This window comes from Piliocolobus tephrosceles, chromosome 2 (assembly GCF_002776525.5).
Source record: "Piliocolobus tephrosceles isolate RC106 chromosome 2, ASM277652v3, whole genome shotgun sequence".
Taxonomy (NCBI): Eukaryota; Metazoa; Chordata; class Mammalia; order Primates; family Cercopithecidae; genus Piliocolobus; species Piliocolobus tephrosceles.
Genome location: NC_045435.1, coordinates 38,516,976 through 38,534,624, shown reverse-complemented (window position 1 = coordinate 38,534,624; position 17,649 = coordinate 38,516,976). Strand labels below are relative to the sequence as shown.

The window sequence follows — 17,649 nt, the reverse complement described above, 5'->3', positions numbered from 1 at the left end:
GGATTAACATTTTACGCAAGTGTCTTAACACGTGTTTTATATGCAGTTACTTTTCAGAAGACATGATTTGACCTGAAGTTTACAAAATCAAACATTGTCATAACAGAGGTCTGGTGTTTAAAAATAAAGTGTTTTAGAAAAGCTGATGGGTATATTTGACAGTAAAGAAAAAAATTTATTAGTGTCCAACCAGTGTGGAAGCTGCTGGTTGCCTTAGGCTATTAATCGGATTTTTCCTTTTTACATCTTGTGTGTATTGACATAAGTGACAGATGAGTAGAAACAAAGATGATTGATTTATTCACTCCATGACTGCTGCTTTCTATTTTGTTGAAGAGATTCCACTGACCAAGTACTTTTTTCTGAAAACAACATTTGAAGCAAAACAGCTTTAGTTCCTGCAGACTATATTGTTGTATCTATTGTACAAAGTTACTGGGTTTATGGCCGGACGTGGTGGCTCATGCCTGTAATCCCAGCACTTTGGGAAGCCAAGGCAGGCAAATCACTTTAGGTCAGGAGTTCGAGGCCAGCCTGGCCAACATGGCGACACCCCATCTGTACTAGAAATAAAAATTAGCCATTGTGCCACACACAATCCCAGCTACTCAAGAGGTTGAGGCAGGAGAATCACTTGAACCTGGGAGGTGGAGGTTGCAGTGAACTGAGATTGTGCCAGTGCACTCCAGCCTCCAAAAAAAAAAAAAAACACTGGGTTTACAAGTTTATTAAAGATAGCTTGAATGATTGTTGCCCCATTTCACTTGAATTTTGAAGGAGTTGTTTTCTCTCATTTTAAATTAATATAGTCATTTCTATGATTGCTTTTTGCAGAAAGTAAAATTACTCATTTAATTCTTCATTCATATCCACTTAACCTGCAGAAGGCCAATAGAGTTCACTGGGAGTCCTCAATAAGGATCACTGCTTTACCCACCACTTGGGCCTGGCATTATTAAGACACAGTGATGGATAAGGAGAAAAAAGAAACCCAAAAGACCATAGTGGGTGGTGAGAGAACGGGACCAGGTTTGAGAGAGACCTGCTCAGGCTGAGGTGTAAACTACCAGAGTGTGCAATGTTGCAAGATTAAGTTACGATTATGAAGAGTGTCCTCTTGGGAAGTCAAAAGTAGTTTGCTGGGCACAGCCCCAGAGTTTACATTTGGAGATCAACTAACACCTGTGAATTATTTTACTGCCCCCTTTCACTTTTAAAAATGTCCCAGTTTAGATAATGTTATGTGGCCACTCCATATTTAGCCCAACTAGATTTTCACACACTGGCTAATGGTCTTAAGCAACTAGGTGTATACATAGTTCTATTAATGCTTGATATTGAGACTGGATTTGGTAGTCCAGAATTGCTATGAAGGAAGTTTGAGACATTCCTTAATGTGGGAATCACTCCCACGCCACAGTTTGGTCCAACATACATACAAAAAAAATTGTTCTTAAATTAAAAAATTGCCCCATTTGTGGCAACACATCTGGAGATATTTACAGTACTGAGGGGCAAGGGAAACACACCTTTAAACTATATTAAGAGACTTTATTTCTAAGATGTCTATGGGAAATTTAAAGAAACCTAGTTGATTTCTATAGTGAGGAAACTTGCAAATCACGTAGATGGTAAAGATTAAGGGCAGCAGAAATAGAAACTGTTAATGAGACCATGTAAGAAATTCTGCTTGGCCAACCCGGGCAATGTAGTGAAACTCCGTCTCTACAAAGTTGTTTGTTTGTTTTTTGTGTTTTTGAGATTAAGTCTGGCTCTTGTTCCTCAGGCTGGAGTGTGATGGCTTAATCTAGGCTCACTGCAACCTCTGCCTCCTGGGTTCAAGCGATTCTTGTGCCTCTGCCCCCCGAGTAGCTGGGATTACAGGCGCCTGCCACCATGTTTTCAATTGGTGCAGTTTCTAAACTTCTCAGCAAAATCACTAATCCGGGCTAATGGGAAGAGAAAAGCAGCAGCAGGGTTTAGTTAGAACTGAACTTTAAGATAATGCTGAAGGAAAAAAAAGTTCTAAAAGTGTTACCAAGGGAAGGTCCATGGAGACCTTAATAGCTAAAAACAGTTGTAATTTAATGTATAGAAATAAACCATTTTAGAGTCCTTCTTATTCTGAGGACTACCTCACTGTGTTTATACAGTTAATATGCACTAGCTAAGACTAAAGTATTTGTCCATTCTTGTTTAAATTTCCCCCTAGAGGCCGGGCGCGGTGGCTCAAGCCTGTAGTCCCAGCACTTTGGGAGGCCGAGACGGTCGGATCACGAGGTCAGGAGATCGAGACCATCCTGGCTAACACGGTGAAACCCCATCTCTACTAAAAAATACAAAAAACTAGCCGGGGGAGGTGGCGGGCGCCTGTAGTCCCAGCTACTCAGGAGGCTGAGGCAGGAGAATGGCGTAAACCCGGGAGGCGGAGCTTGCAGTGAGCCGAGATCGCGCCACTGCACTCCAGCCTGGGCGACAGAGCAAGACTCCGTCTCAAAAATAAAAAATAAATAAATAAATAAATAAATTTTCCCCTAGACTGGTAGGGTCTTAAAAGTAATGATGTTTTAACTACAGTCGGTTTATTACAGGTGACCTAAGGGTGCCTGTTATAAGGCAAAGACTTTCAATTATCCCTAATAAGTATACAATAGGAGACCCTTTGTTTCCAAGTGCTTTTAAATTCTTGACGCTGATGAGACATTTGCATCGTGACTGGCCAGCGGTAAAATCTTTTAAGCCACGCTTTTTCTGCTTCTCTTGGGATACTTTTTTTTTCCCCCGGACGGAGTCTCACTGTGTCGCCCGGGCTGGAGTGCATTAGTGGGATCTCAGCTCACTGCAACCTCCACCGCCTGGTTCATGCGATTCTCCCACCTCAGCCTCCTGAGTAGCTGGGACTACAGGCGTGCGCCATCACGACCAGCTAATTTTTGTATTTTTAGTAGAGACGGTTGTGCCATGTTGGCCAGGCTGGTCTGGAACACCTGACCTTAAGTGTCCCGCCCGACTAGGCCTCCCAAGGTGCTGGGATTACAGGCGTGAGTGCTCGGCCTCGGGCACTCTTTATTGAGCAACTACAGGTTGGAGAAACTAGTAGTGCTTCCAGTTTTTTGGTAAACCTATTGTTTAAAAGTGTCTGGTTATCAGATTCCAGTCGTCTTGTTTCCGCCTCAGATGATAAAACTCTAAAATTATGAGATATGAGATCTGGAAAATATTTCAAAACACTGAAGGGGTACAGTAATTATGTCTTCTGTTGTAACTTCAATAGCATGTATATTTTATACACTTTCATTACCATTAATCATCTCCTAAAACTGGGGAAAACTCTCTAAAGCCTCCTTAAGAGTAACCTTACCCATCTATTACCTTATTGCACCAACCTCTTTGTCCTTTTCTGTTTCAAGCAACTATGAGATCCCGACTTCTCTGTGGAAGCTTAAACCGTAGGTGCTAAAACGTCTGCTCGTTACTCCCAGCAGAACACCGGCTTTTAAAGGCCCCCAAAAGACATGTTTCTTAACCTTTACGAAACTTTTACAGGGGAAACATAAACCAGGAATTTTACAATCTGGTATAAATTCTGTCACCCGCCCCCTGTGACTCTATCGCTACACACGCCACCAGGCTCCACACCACAACAAACAGGAGGGAGCGGAACCCACGCAAAGCAGGAGCTTCCCCCGTTTCCGGCGTTCGTGTGGATCTACGTTAGCTGCCATTTAGGCAGCTTACGCGTCAATTGTGGGCCTACGCCTGCAGCTAAGGTAGGCATAAGCAAATGTAGTCCTTCTCTGTGACAATTTCCAAAAAGAAACGGTCTTTGAAGTAACGATCCACTGCTTCCCACAGTAGCCAGTCAGGTCTGGCACAAACCCGGTCCAGCTACTGCACTCACCCAACAGGGCAGTCGCTTTCGCATTTGAAGGGCGGGGCGAAAAGGACCGGAAATGAACTTCTGCAACTTTTTTGCACAGGCGCAGATGGCCGTCTCCCATTGGTCATCTTGGCTCGGTAGTGGTAGGAGGGACTTCCTTTGCACATGCGCCAGGCTGCTTTTCCGGCCTTGCTGGCGATTGACGCGGCAGTGCGCACCTGCTGGTACGTGCTGAAAAAAGTAGCCGGCGGGCCAGAATTTCCAGTTTCGGTGGCTTCGTGGGCTTTTAGCTTCTGAAATCCGCTAAAAGCGGCGGTTCATTCATCTTCAATTACCTAGTCTGACTGGTAGGGTTGCTCAGCATTCTGAAACATTTCGACCTGGGGAGGGGGGCGGTGGTGAAAGAATGCTTTCTGTAGAGAGAGCCCCTCGCGTCGCCCCTGCTTTGAAGGCTTTACGTATTAACAGAATGCCGAACATTTGTGTCCTACTTGTTGACAGCGCACAGGATCCTTGTAACAGTATTTCTCAAGTACTTAACAAAACGATGAAAAACTGAAGTCCAACCAGTGCTGCTGATTCCGTATATCTCACAGTTTAAAGACTGTCCAGAAACTTTAAGCTTTCAGAACCGTACTTTTTAAATCTAGTGCGTTTATCTTCATTTTGCTGGAAAGAAAGCCAAAGTACTGGACTGCCTTGTTCAGGGCTGGACGCCTAGCACACCTGCTAACTTGGAGCTTCAGAGTCATGGCAACAAAGGAGTCAGGAGACGCCAGAGCACAGTTGGCCCTCTCCTCATCGGCCAGTCAGAGCAAGGAAGTGCCTGAAAACCCAAACTATGCTCTCAGATGTACTCTCGTGGGACACACGGAAGCAGTGTCATCAGTTAAGTTTAGTCCTAATGGAGAATGGCTAGCAAGTTCTTCTGCTGATAGGCTAATCATAATTTGGGGAGCATACGATGGAAAATATGAGAAAACACTCTATGGTCATAATTTGGAAATATCGGATGTTGCCTGGTCATCAGATTCCAGTCGTCTTGTTTCTGCCTCAGATGATAAAACTCTAAAATTATGGGATGTGAGATCTGGAAAATGTTTGAAAACACTGAAGGGGCACAGTAATTATGTCTTTTGTTGTAACTTCAATCCGCCATCCAACCTTATAATCTCAGGGTCTTTTGATGAGACTGTGAAAATATGGGAGGTGAAAACAGGAAAGTGTCTCAAGACTTTGTCTGCTCATTCTGATCCAGTTTCTGCTGTTCATTTTAATTGTAGTGGATCCTTGATAGTGTCAGGTAGCTATGATGGCCTCTGTAGAATCTGGGATGCTGCATCAGGTCAGTGTTTAAAAACGCTCGTTGATGATGATAACCCTCCTGTCTCTTTTGTAAGATTTTCTCCAAATGGTAAATATATTCTCACTGCAACTTTGGACAACACTCTTAAACTATGGGATTATAGCAGAGGCAGGTGCCTGAAAACATACACCGGTCATAAGAATGAGAAATATTGCATATTTGCCAATTTTTCAGTTACTGGTGGAAAGTGGATTGTGTCTGGTTCCGAGGATAACCTGGTTTACATTTGGAACCTTCAAACTAAAGAGATTGTACAGAAATTACAAGGCCATACAGATGTCGTGATCTCAGCAGCTTGTCATCCTACAGAAAACCTCATCGCATCAGCAGCGTTAGAAAATGACAAAACAATTAAACTTTGGATAAGTAACCACTAATCCTTTTGGAAATCAAGTAGTAGAGCCAAGTTGGCCAAAAAACTTAGATATTTAAAAAGATGGTTTCTTTTAATTTTGGCAGTTTTGTATTTTTAAAATTATCGATTGTTAAATTTTGAGATTCATATACTACATTCACAAAATGAGATAGTTGAAAAAGCACATCTAGAACTCAGAGCTTCTGACTACCAATCTTTTTTGAGAAACTTTTTGTAATCTTTATAGATTTATACCCATGAAACTTTTTTTACAGGGATATATTATGTAGTGGTGAAATCTGGGCTTAGTATACCCTCACCCAAATAGTATACATTGTACCCAGTAAATACTTTCCCATCTCTCACCCCCTCCCACCTTTGAAGGCTCTAGTGTCTATGATTCTGCTTTCCATGTCCATGTGTACATATTGTTTATCTCCCACTTATGAGAACATGTGGTTTTAGACTTTATTATTATTTCACTTAATGGCCTCCAGGTGCATCCATGTTGTTGCAAAAGACAAGATTTCATTCTTTTTTTATGGTTGAGTAGTATTCCGTGGTGTGTATGTGCGTGTGTGTATGTATATAAGTATACACACCACATTTTCTTTATCCATTCATCTCTTGATGGACACTTAGGGTTGTTCCATAACTTTGCTATTACGAATAGTGCTGCGATAAACCTATGAGTGCCAGTGATTTTTAAATATAATTTCCTTTGGGTAGATACCTACTAATGGGATTGCTGGATCGAATGGTAGTTTTATTTTAGTTGAAAATCTCCATACTGTTTTCTATAGAGGTTGTACAAATGTACATTCCTCCCCAGTGTATAAGCTCTGCCTTTACTCTGCATCCTTGCCGTGACTTTTTGAGACAGAGTCTCACTCTGTTGCCCAGGCTGGATTGCAGGGGCACAATCTTGGCTCACTGCAACCTCTGCCTCCTGGGTTCAAGCAATTCTCATGTCTCAACTTCCCAAGTAACCAGGATTACAGGTGTGCCACCATGCCTGGCTAATGTTTGTATTCTTAGTAGAGACAGGGTTTCACCATGTTTGAGGCTGGTCTCGAACTCCTGGCCTCATTTGATCCACCTGCCTCGGCCTCCCAAAGTGCTGGGATACAGGCACGAGCCACTGTACCCAGCCATTTTTTGACTTTTTAATAATAGCCATTCTAACTGGTTTAAGAGAGTATCTTATTGTGGTTATATTTTGCATTCCTCTGATGATTAGTGATGTTGAGCATATTTTGTGTGTGTTTGTTGGCCACTTGTATGTCTTCTTTAAAAACTGACTTCTAATCTTGAGACCTATTATTAATTTCATTTGTCTATCACTGGACAATTTCCCATTCCTCTCAGTGACTATCCTAGAGGATCAGTGTATTTGAGAAATATTTAGAAATTGACAGGACAGGATGATTGATTAAAAGAGGGGAGCAAGGGAATTTGGAATAATTCCAGGGTTTCTGGTTTGGGAGATCAGATGAACAAGTGCATAAGCCTGGGATGGTGGTGGAGGATTGGAAAGACATGCCAGATGCTACCTGCACACTTTTGGTAATATCCTGTGTGATGAGATATGAAATGGTCCATAGAATAAAAACCGGAAAAACATGCCAAGGTTAGGTTCATTCTAAGAGTCTAAAAATTTTTAGTTTTTTTCAAGAAAAAAACCAGAACAACATTATAAATGGTGTTTCTGACGGACCTTTCACTACCTTTTTAGATTGTGCTTGTGATTTTCAGGCAAGCTAAATGTCTGATGAAGACTGCTCTTCTTGGTTATGTGTCTGACCTACTAATTCCTGCCCATGCTTCAAACTCAGTTCAGAAATCACTGATGGGGCCGGGCGCGGTGGCTCATGCCTGTAATCCCAGCACTTTGTGAGGCCGAGGCGGCCGGATCACGAGGTCAGGAGATGAAGACCGTCCTGGCTAACAGGGTGAAACCCCGTCTCTACTAAAAAATACAAAAAATTAGCCGGGCATGGTTGCAGGTGCCTGTAGTCCCAGCTACTCGGGAGGCTGAGGCAGGAGAATGGCCTGAACCCGGGAGGCGGAGCTTGCAGGGAGGCAGAAGTTGCAGTGAGCCGAGATAGCGCCATTGCACTTCAACCTGGGCGACAGAGGGAGACTCAAAAAAAGAAAGAAATCACTGATGGAACCATCCACTGCCTGCCTGCCTGTAATCACAGCTGACAGCTGAGTTAGGTTTTCCTGTCCCTATTATTTACCAGTTTGTATTGAAATAGTTTCATGGGCTGTGTTTCCAGATTATGAGTTCTGTGGAATCAGGAAGTATGTCTCTGTATTGTATTCTTTGGCATTTTTGTATAGTAAAGGGACTCAAGTAATGTTTGAATGACAGTGAAGGATACAACTTCATTCCTTGCCTGCTTTGATACATTTTAGTAATAAATTCCCAAAACTATCATGATGATTAAAAAGTAACCGTAACCTCATATATTAACTTTATTCAAATAGCACTTACAGGAAATATAAAGTAGAAAAATATTTCTGCCCACTTTACCTATGGAGACATGATAAACATGCAAAAAAAATCTAGAAATTAAGCAAAAAATAGTACAATAATTTAACTGAAAGCAACAAGGGCAAAACTGTCCTCTTTTGTAGTTTATGGTACCTTAGAGTAGTGCTCATTAAATTTTGTTTGCTTGATACATTCTGAGGAATATGAGATATCAGAGTTACTAGTAGGGGATGAGTGCTATAAGGCTGGTATGTGAGGGTATTGGGAGAAGTAGGGTTAATTAGGGGCAGATCTTGAATTCTGGCCAAGAAACTGGTATATAACCCATGAAGAGATAGTCACTATACATTATCAAATAGGAGAATGACACAAAGGAGAAATGACTGTGTAAATTCCTGATGCATAGTAACAGTTGTGAGCTTCAGTTTAATGAAATATTTGTAATAAGAATGTTTGGCCAGGTACCACGGCTCATGCCTGTAATCCCAGCACTTTGGGAGGCTGAGGGAGGCGGATCACCTGAGGTCAGAGTTTGAGACCAGCCTGGCCAACATGGTGAGAACCCCCATCTCTATGAAAAAATACAAAAATTAGCCGGATGTGGTGGTGCACACCTCTAATGCCAGCTACAGAAGAGGCTGAGGCACAAGAATCGCTTGAACCCAAGAGACGGAGGTTGCAGTGAGCTGAGATCATGCCCTGCACTCTAGCCTGGGTGCCAGAGCAAGACTGTCTCAAAAAAAAAAGGTTTCATTAAACTAAAGCTCATCAATGTTACTACGTTTATAATGTAAATCTCCAAGATACAACACATTTTTGTTGTATTGCTCTATGAAGAGGATTACTTATTTTTAAAAGAAGTTCTGCATTAAAATTTATCCATATTTAAACCATTGGTGTAGGTGTCTCAAAGTAAGAGAAACTAATTTCCTAAAATGTACAAGAAACTATGCTTTTTGATAATAAATTTGCAAGTGATAACTTGATACCTACAAAGAAGCTAAGGCCAAATTAAAGTTGGACAGACATCCAACTTTATGATGGACAGACATCATAAACATCCTCAGATAGATTATCAAGCTATAGGTAGTATGTTACATTTTACTGGGTATTTTTATTTGGGAAAAAAGTGCCCAAACAGCTGCATGTATTTTTAATCTCTCTTACAACTCTGAGAATCAGCATGTTGGCGTGGCTGTATATAGTAGTCATCCCTTACCCTCTGGGGATATATTCCATGCTTTATGAAATGGATCCTCATACCACATCCTTTTTAATACAGGCTCGTTGCAACATAATTCCTGGATTTTCAAAATCCAGCAAACACGGATACCTCTGCCACTCTGTTTTGGCCTTCATAGCTGCTTCCTCTCAGACGAGCTTTCTTTTCTAAGTTCAAGCTTGTTAAAGTCCTGGAATATATCCCCAGATGCCTGAAACTGTGAATAGTACCCAACCCTGCATATACTGTTTTTCGTATACATACATACCTATGATACCGTTTATTTTATAAATTAGGCACAGCACAATGCACTTTGAGGCAATTATTAAATAAGAGTTACCTGAACACTAGCACTGATTCCACAACAGCTGATAACAGAGACGGCTAACACATATGCTGTGAATACACCAGACAGAGGGATGGTTCACATCCCAGGTGGATGGAATGGATTGGCAAGAGATTTCATCATGCTACACTGAATGGTATGCAATCTAAAACTTATGCATTGTTATAGGAATTTTCCATTTAATATTTTCAGACCTCAGGTAACTGAAACCACAGAAAGCAAAGCCGTGAATAAGAGGGGACTACTGTAATGACTTGTCATCCATGAATAATTAAGAAGCATGTGAGAATCTATGTTTAAAATAGAAACCTGTATTCATACCTAAATATGAAACAACTCGATATCCCAAGGTCAAACTGTAAATGAGATATACATGAGGTGCAAATACTTCTCTTTTAACAATAATAATACATGAGATTTTTGTAATTGAGAAATTTAGCTTCTCAGGTGGTAGGAAAACAGCCAGTTGAGAATTCTAAGGCATGAAGCTAAGAGGGTGACTTGTGTTGACCCCAAGCAACTCCATGATGCTGGGATTTCTAAGTCCTTAGAAATTCCTGGCTGGACCTTGTCAGGATGTTTAAAAAACTGTTCTCCTAAAAGCTTCTATTTGGCAGCATGTTCAAAGATTATAGAATGTGGTCTGGCTGCTTCTCAGGGCTTGCTCTATTAGGGAGCAGCCTCCCCACCAAATACACCAAGGCATTTGAGAAGGCTGGCCCTCCAAGCTGCACCTGGGCCATATACTCAACTGGCCTTCCTTATCTCTACAAAATGAGTTCGCCTGTGGAGAGGTTACTTTGGTAATGGGAAGAGAAGTAAGATACGGTACCTGCTTCTCTAAAGAGTTGGTATTCAAGTTGAAATAAATTGTTTCATTTTTGTCCAAAAGGCTGAGAGGCTACACTTTACTTGGATCAAAACAATAAAACACAGTCATTATTTAAGAAAATTTATTTCTACTTCTACAGCAGAAATATGGAAATAGTACAGGTTTGGGCAAACCATGCTTTATGAAATGGATCCTCATACCACATCCTTTTTAATACAGGTTCATTGCAACATAATTCTTGGATTTTCAAAATCCAGCCAACACGGATACCTCTGCTACTCTGTTTTGGCCTTCATAGCTGCTTCCTCTCTCAGACGAGCTTTCTTTTCTAAGTTCAAGCGTGTTAAAGTCTCGTTTCTTTGGGCAGCCTAAAGCAAAAGAGATTTGAACAGGTGATCTGTATGCTGGTCAAGGGAGGGTATCTTTACCTTGCATTGACGACAGCAGGTTAACAGGGCAGTAGAGGCATGGAGTCCTCTGCTGTTTGGACACTGGGTGTGGCAATCTCCTCCATGTGCTTCAACTTCCTCGTACGCTTCAACTTCCTCGTACTTATCCATTCAAGCATAAGTAAGAAGTGCCACACCTCTCCTTTTTCTTCCCTTCTGGCCCCTTTCTTTCAATCTTTATCCTCTCCTTTTCTCTTACACTTTCTTCTCATTCCACCCCACTTCTCTTTTATACTAAATACCTTCTCATTGCCATTTCTATCCCATTTTTCTTCTTTCACTTTTCTTTGTTGCTACCATTTCTCCTTCCCCAACTTATCTGCATACTCAGACCCTTCTAGTTCCTCACTTCTCTTTTACCAAAAACATTCAGCTTTGGAAATTCCAGACTTTACCAAAATACTACATTGACGATTTCCACGAGTATCTGTACTACAATTCCATCCTTTGAGTGGGGGAGGCAACCGTCCTCTTCCCTCGTTTCCCTCCATGTAAATGGTCAGATTTCTATGAAGCTTACATACAGGCCAGTTTCAAAACTTTTATACCAAATAAGTGAAACTAGTACCCTAAGCTGATATTTCCTCCTATTTGCGTAATTTCATATGTAAAAGAATTGGGTATATGGAGGGGGAGGAGAAAGGAAAGTTGACGGTGAGAGCAAAATACACAATGGCTAATTTTTCTCTTCCAAATCACATTAAGTTAAAAAGTTCTCCATTCCAGTAGCATTTATGGAAATGGAAATTCCATAAAACTAAAATGTTACAATTTCATGGTAAAGAACAGGAGAAGAACTCTCTGCAGTACACAGCATATAGCCCTGGATGATGCTAGAAGTGATTCCAGGTGAATAATTTGCTTCTGGAATATTTAAACTCAGCTAGTACAATTGAGTATACAAAAGCAATGCAAATTTCTCAGAATCCTAGAAGTTTACAGTCCTGTCCACATGTTTCTGCTGGTTTTAACCTGAGAACTATGCATGAGAGGTCAAAGAGGGAGACAAGAAAAAATGAAGTGGGGTAGAACAGAGTTTTCAAGAGAACTTCACCCAGCTCAGCACATCTGCCCCTTTGTACTCCCATGAGGTCAGCCTAAAATGGTCAGTATTTCCATTTAACTACAAGACTGAAGACAGCCAAAAGTACATTTCCTTTTACTCTGGAATTACTGAGGATAAGAAAGTTAAGAGTGGGTATGTAGAATAGAAGAACATTTTTAGTATCTTAAAGTAGTTGTAAGACATCTCTTTCCACATGGAAGCTGTGATATACAGAATCATACATGGTATTAAAAGAAGAATTTGACCAAAGCTGCTGAATATAAAAATAACTATAGCTTAATAGCAAGATAGTATAGTATGAGGTTTGGTATCCTGCAAACTTAGGTCTAAATTTTTATCTTGCCACTTGTTAGCTATGTGAGTTTGGGAAAACTATTTACCTCTTAGGGTTATGGGGGTGATTAAGTGAGCTTAACAGTGCCTGTTAATAATAAGCACTCAATAAATGGGAACAATTTTCCTATTACCTGAATTGGGTCTAGGTTCACATTGTGGCTCATCATTAGGGACATGTGTGGCCTTGGGCAAGTTACTAAGGCTTTCTAAGCTATAGTTTTCCTCATCTACAAATGAGGCCCTAATAATACTTATCTTACAGTGTTTTTGTGAGGTTCAGATGAGGTATCAGCTAGAAAAGTACCTGGAATGCAGTGAGTGTTCAATTAGTGATAGCTATTAATTATCATAATCTGTGCTAAAGATTTCTGGACTTGCATTCCTATGTACTGCTTAGGAGCTATGGTCCTTAGACATATGGCCCTGTCTGGCTGAGCTTCAAATAAAGAACCCTGCTAGGAAAGCTCACCATGATGAAGGCAGTTATGGTGAGGGTAAATACACTTGGGTACCAAGAGCACTCTGGAAATATGCAATGCGTTATTAAATATGCCAGTGTCATATTTCTTATTTTACATTATGACATCTGTCATCAGAAACACTTTTTAAATTTACATTACACAAAATGAACTTAGTCCTTCTTCACCACGCCAAAGTTAGGATTTGCTATTTATCCCCAAGGATGACATTCCAGGCTGGTTCCCAATATATCTTATTTTTTTGCTTATCTTTTCTCATGTAATGTAGAAAGTAGCCTCCTCTTCTCAGAGGGTAAATACAAGGGTCAATCCTTTATTTATTCTAGGTTTTTGGTGGAGAACATACACACTGGATAGAAAAAAACCCCTTCTCACCCTCTTGCCCGCGATAATCATGGCGATGCATCCTATCACTGTCAGGGCAATCATGAGATAGCTGATCTTCACGCGGATCTTGTTCTTCGCAGCATCAAGCATCTCCAACCTAGTAATACAATGAGATCATGAGAGAAAGTTACTAACTTTTCCCTTTCAGAAGTTGTGCAGGATAAAAAGCTGTGTATAAATTCAAAATATTGTAGTGTCTATAAATATATACAGGGAGACCTAGAGATCTCTTTAAAAAGGGCCTAGAGATCTCATAGGACTTTGGGGAGGATAAGGCATTTTTAATAACCCATTTATATATAAAATATAAGACAGCACACAATTAAGTACAAAAGTAAGAATAAAAAGTGAAGTCATAAACAAAGCCAAAAAAAAAAAAAAAAACATGGGCAAGGCATATTAATCTATACTTGCTATGGTGGACCCCAATTTCAGCTCTCAGGTTTCCAACCAGCCTATAAATGCTGAAAGTGAAACAGGTAGCCATTTCTCCCCGAGGTTCTTAAGAAGATATTATGTGATCTAGTCATCGTCTGAAAACATCTTGACAACAGATACTACAATAAGCTTCATATGTTTCAACACAAAACACAATTCAGAAAGATCAAACATTGGAGAAAGTTAACCAATGTGCTCCATATACCCAGCTTTTTTCTCTCTGTCTTGAACCCCGAATAGATTTGAGAATATCTAAAATAGTAGGAAGGTCCTTTAAGCAATGCTCCTTAATATTTATGTTTTTAAACTAATGTCTTGCTAAAATTGAGTGACAGTGAACTTGATATTGTGGTCTTTGGCAGGTGCCAAAGTGCAGCTTTTCTAACCTATCCACTGAATACAGACCCATGTGCCTTAAAAAGAAGTTGATGGTTGGTTCATCATTCTTGTGTGAAACCTAAGAGGCTTAACATAGAAGAGTCTAAAGAGAAGGCCAATCTACCTTGGTGATTTTGCAAGCAGGCAGTGAGTCACAGTTCTATTTTTAATTTACTTTATTTAAAGAGATGGGGTCTCACCATGTTGCCCAGGCTGGACTCACAATCTTAGACTCAAGCGATCCTCCTCCCTCAGCCTCCTGAGCAGCCAGGGCTATAGGCATGCATTGCCACACCTGGTGATCACGATTCTGTTACCTCGGTGTCTGGCAGAACCTCAAGGCAGGGGATGTGGAGCCCTTATGGGGCCCAAGATTAACTTCTGGCCTTCTCACTAGATGTGTAAATAGGAAGTGATTATCTCTAGATGATGGGATTGAAGTGCTTTCTTTCCCCTGAGATATTTAACATATATTACTTTTAAAATGGGAGAGGATTACTTTAAAAATGCTTGGAAGGAGGCAAAGGATCTGGGATGTCGCAGGTGGAAGGAGGAGGATGAAAGCATGTACAATGTGATGTAGGAGCTGGGACCTGTGAAGCAGCACGTGGACGGGGTTCTCCAGGCATTTAAGCTGGGCCTGCAGACTGGCAGGAACCCAATACAACTGCTAAGGACTGTCAAATTGGTCAGTTAGGAGCACCTGAGATTCCACTAACCACAAACTGACTTCCCATGTTGATGGTATTTTATGGGATTTGAAGTGCCATGATCCTCATGAAAAATAATCCATCCCATAGGGAGTAACAGGAATGAGCAAGTTAAGCAGTACCTGTTCAGAACTACTAGAACAAGGATAAATGGCTGCCCAGGCCCAGAAAAGACCCTTCCAGAGTGATTCATGAGGCAGTATTTTGGGCCTGAGGGGACCTTGGAACCCACTCTTAGGCAGACTGAGGAAGGTGTTCTACAACAAAGCCTATACAGCATCTGTTACGGCCATGGGTGAATACCAGCCTAGTTTCTGTTGGTATAGGAAGAATGAGGGCGTAGGCAAGAACCTGATGTCATGGTTATTTCCAGTATTCTCTTATTACCCAGAAGAATACATGACTTGAGCTAAGAAAAACCAGGGCTTTCCTGCTGAAATAATTCTAGTTAAAGTAATGTGCTATCAATTTGACTGGCAGAAGCAGAAAAGCTCTATTAAAGTTGTTGTAAACAGAAACTAAATACTACATATTTTTCTGGGAAAGAAATCCTGAATGAGCTCAGATCTTTTTCAGTCATGACTTGAAACCAGAGACCAGAAGATCCAGGAATAGTTTCTTGCTGACAGGGAACTTCCAGGAGCTTTGTCCAAAGTCCCTGTCCCTGAATAGGATGATGCTTCACAGGAGATGACATCTATTTCTCAGAATCTCTTTTTAGCCAAGGTGCCAGCCAGTCAGGGTCTTTAACATGAGGCTAGGGCACTGGTTCTCAACCAGGGGAGATTCCCACCCCCCTGGTGCCCCTTGGACATTTGGCAGTGTCTGGAGAAATTTCTGGTTGTCAGCGCTGAGGCAATGCTATGGGCATCGAGAGGGCAGAAGCCAGGGATGCTGCCAAACATCTTCCAACAAATAGGGCACCCCCCGCCACAAAGCATCATCAAGCCCCAAATATCAATAGTACAGAGTTGAGAAACTGAGTTGGAGGAACCTGCACTCATTATCTACAAACTCTGAAAAATTTCCAAGATCCCTTCCCTTAGGTTTAAGGAAGTTGGTGACAGGAAGCACTCTTTCCTCAATTCCAGAGTGTTGCAATTAAATACTTTTATGTCTAAGGTTGAGTACTTAAATGGATTTGGATATAGTCATTGTCAGTGGTACTTAATTTATATACCTAGATTAAAAACAAACTAAAAAAGTCACACTTCTGTAGCCGGGGGATGAAATCAAATAATCAATTGACTTCAGAGTACCTGACAGTTCTTCACTAGTCACTATGTAACATACCAATGATAAGACACAGGTTTTCTAGCATTGTTTATATTCCAAGTACTTACCAAAGATAAAACATTTGGAAAAGTGAAAACTGTTTTCAAATTTGGTTGAAAAGTTTTAAACAGTTGGAACTCAGAGGCATTGTTTTTCCCTTACATTAGTGAGAAATGAAAGCTGCTTGTAAGACTAAATTCAGCACTCACGAGACAGTCTCTGGGATTTCATCTTCCTTTTTGAAGCGACCTGACCATATCAGCATCTTTTTCTGCCAATCCGTAGGTTTGTGTAAAGGTACTCTGTGGCTGTAAGTGCCTATGAGAAAAACCAAACAAGATATCTTACGTGTTTGAGATTATAACTCTCAAATTTAATAACAGAAAAATGGTATTAGTGCTTTTTAACTAGTCACTAAACAGAAACACTGAGAAACTTCAAGTTAATTAGAGCTTATTTGAATAGAATTTCTTAGGATGCTTCATTTTCCAAGTAAGATTATAAAATCCCATGACGTAAAATAAAAGCATTATTTCCCAATATAAGCCTCATCCATTGAAAACTGAAAGAACATCAAGAACAAAAATATGAAGTAAGGATGAACAAGGAGGGAACAGTGAGAAGCTTATCTGACTTCAGTAGACTAAGAAAAAGTTTGTAAGGTACAATCAGATTTTACCAGAGCTTGAATGTCAGGCTAAGGGGTTTAGAGTTGATTGGGAACTACTGTACATTTTGAAACACGGAAGAAACTAATGTTTTAGGAAGGGTTACTATCTGTACAATGGATGGAGAGAGAAAAGGGGGACAGGGTACAGTGGGCAAAAAGTCTAAATGGGAGACTGTAATACAAGGGTGAGGGGATATAGTCTGAACCAGAGTTGCAGCAGTGGGAAGAGAGATGAAGTCAATCTGAGGATGACTGAAAGCATGTGGAGACTGCTTAAGACAAAGAGGAAGGAGTCACGAGAACATGAAACTTAGATTACTAAGACAACAGCAGTATTGTAACTAAAAGAAGATGGGAAAAGACCCAGATGAGGAAGGAAAGAGCATGAATACTACTTAAAAGATTTGTTGAGTCTGAAGGGAATATATGCCATCTGAGTCATTTCATTAATAAGTAGGGACTAGAGATAAAAATCAGTGCAAAGGGAGAGCCAGTGAGGGTAATAAGGAGAAGGTCCTACTTATATTTTACCTAACGCATAGTATCTTAATTTGGTTCATCCTTGGAGTTCTTTAAAACATAATTTCTGGACTACTATTTACTTTGGTGCATCCATTCTCCTAGAGAAAGCTCCAGTCTGGGCCGGGTGCGGTAGCTCAAGCCTGTAATCCCAGCACTTTGGGAGGCTGAGATGGGCGGATCACGAGGTCAGGAGATCGAAACCATCCCGGCTAACACGGTGAAACCCCGTCTCTACTAAAAAATACAAAAAAAAAAAAAAAACTAGCTGGGCGAGGTGGCAGGCGCCTGTAGTCCCAGCTACTCGGGAGGCTGAGGCAGGAGAATGGCATAAACCCGGGAGGCAGAGCTTGCAGTGAGCTGAGATCCGACCACTGCACTCCAGCCTGGGTGACAGAACGAGACTCCGTCTCAAAAAAAAAAAAAAAAAAAAAAAAAAAA

The 17,649-nt window shown here is 40.9% G+C and overlaps 2 protein-coding genes across 4 annotated transcripts in view; one reads left to right on the top strand and one right to left on the bottom strand.

Moving 5' to 3' along the window:
* The first annotated feature begins 3,720 nt into the window (after positions 1 to 3,720).
* On the top strand, positions 3,721 to 6,140 carry WDR5B (WD repeat domain 5B). 2 transcript variants are annotated; one of them, XM_023214661.2, is made up of 2 exons: positions 3,721 to 3,770; positions 4,382 to 6,140. In XM_023214661.2, the coding sequence occupies exon 2, from the start codon at positions 4,631 to 4,633 to the stop codon at positions 5,621 to 5,623; it is 993 nt and encodes a 330-aa protein (XP_023070429.1). In that variant the 5' UTR covers positions 3,721 to 3,770; positions 4,382 to 4,630; the 3' UTR covers positions 5,624 to 6,140. The 2 variants fall into 2 exon arrangements, with proteins under 2 accessions (XP_023070429.1, XP_023070427.1); XM_023214659.2 differs by lacking the exon at positions 3,721 to 3,770 and adding an exon at positions 4,080 to 4,227.
* Positions 6,141 to 10,605: 4,465 nt separating this feature from the next.
* FAM162A (family with sequence similarity 162 member A) overlaps positions 10,606 to 17,649 on the bottom strand; it is a 32,756-nt gene continuing 25,712 nt past the window's right edge. For both annotated transcript variants that reach the window (XM_023214653.2, XM_023214658.2), the window contains exons 3-5: positions 16,229 to 16,337; positions 13,207 to 13,315; positions 10,606 to 10,869 (exon numbers count right to left, since the gene is read on the bottom strand). In XM_023214653.2, the coding sequence (XP_023070421.2) occupies positions 10,777 to 10,869; positions 13,207 to 13,315; positions 16,229 to 16,337 (311 nt within the window). In that variant the 3' untranslated portion in view covers positions 10,606 to 10,776. The remainder of the gene's footprint in view (positions 10,870 to 13,206; positions 13,316 to 16,228; positions 16,338 to 17,649) is intronic.

Coding starts and splice junctions, on each gene's coding strand:
- WDR5B (XM_023214661.2), top strand. CDS start 4,631: ATGGCAACAAAGGAGTCAGGAGACGCCAGAGCACAGTTGGCCCTCTCC.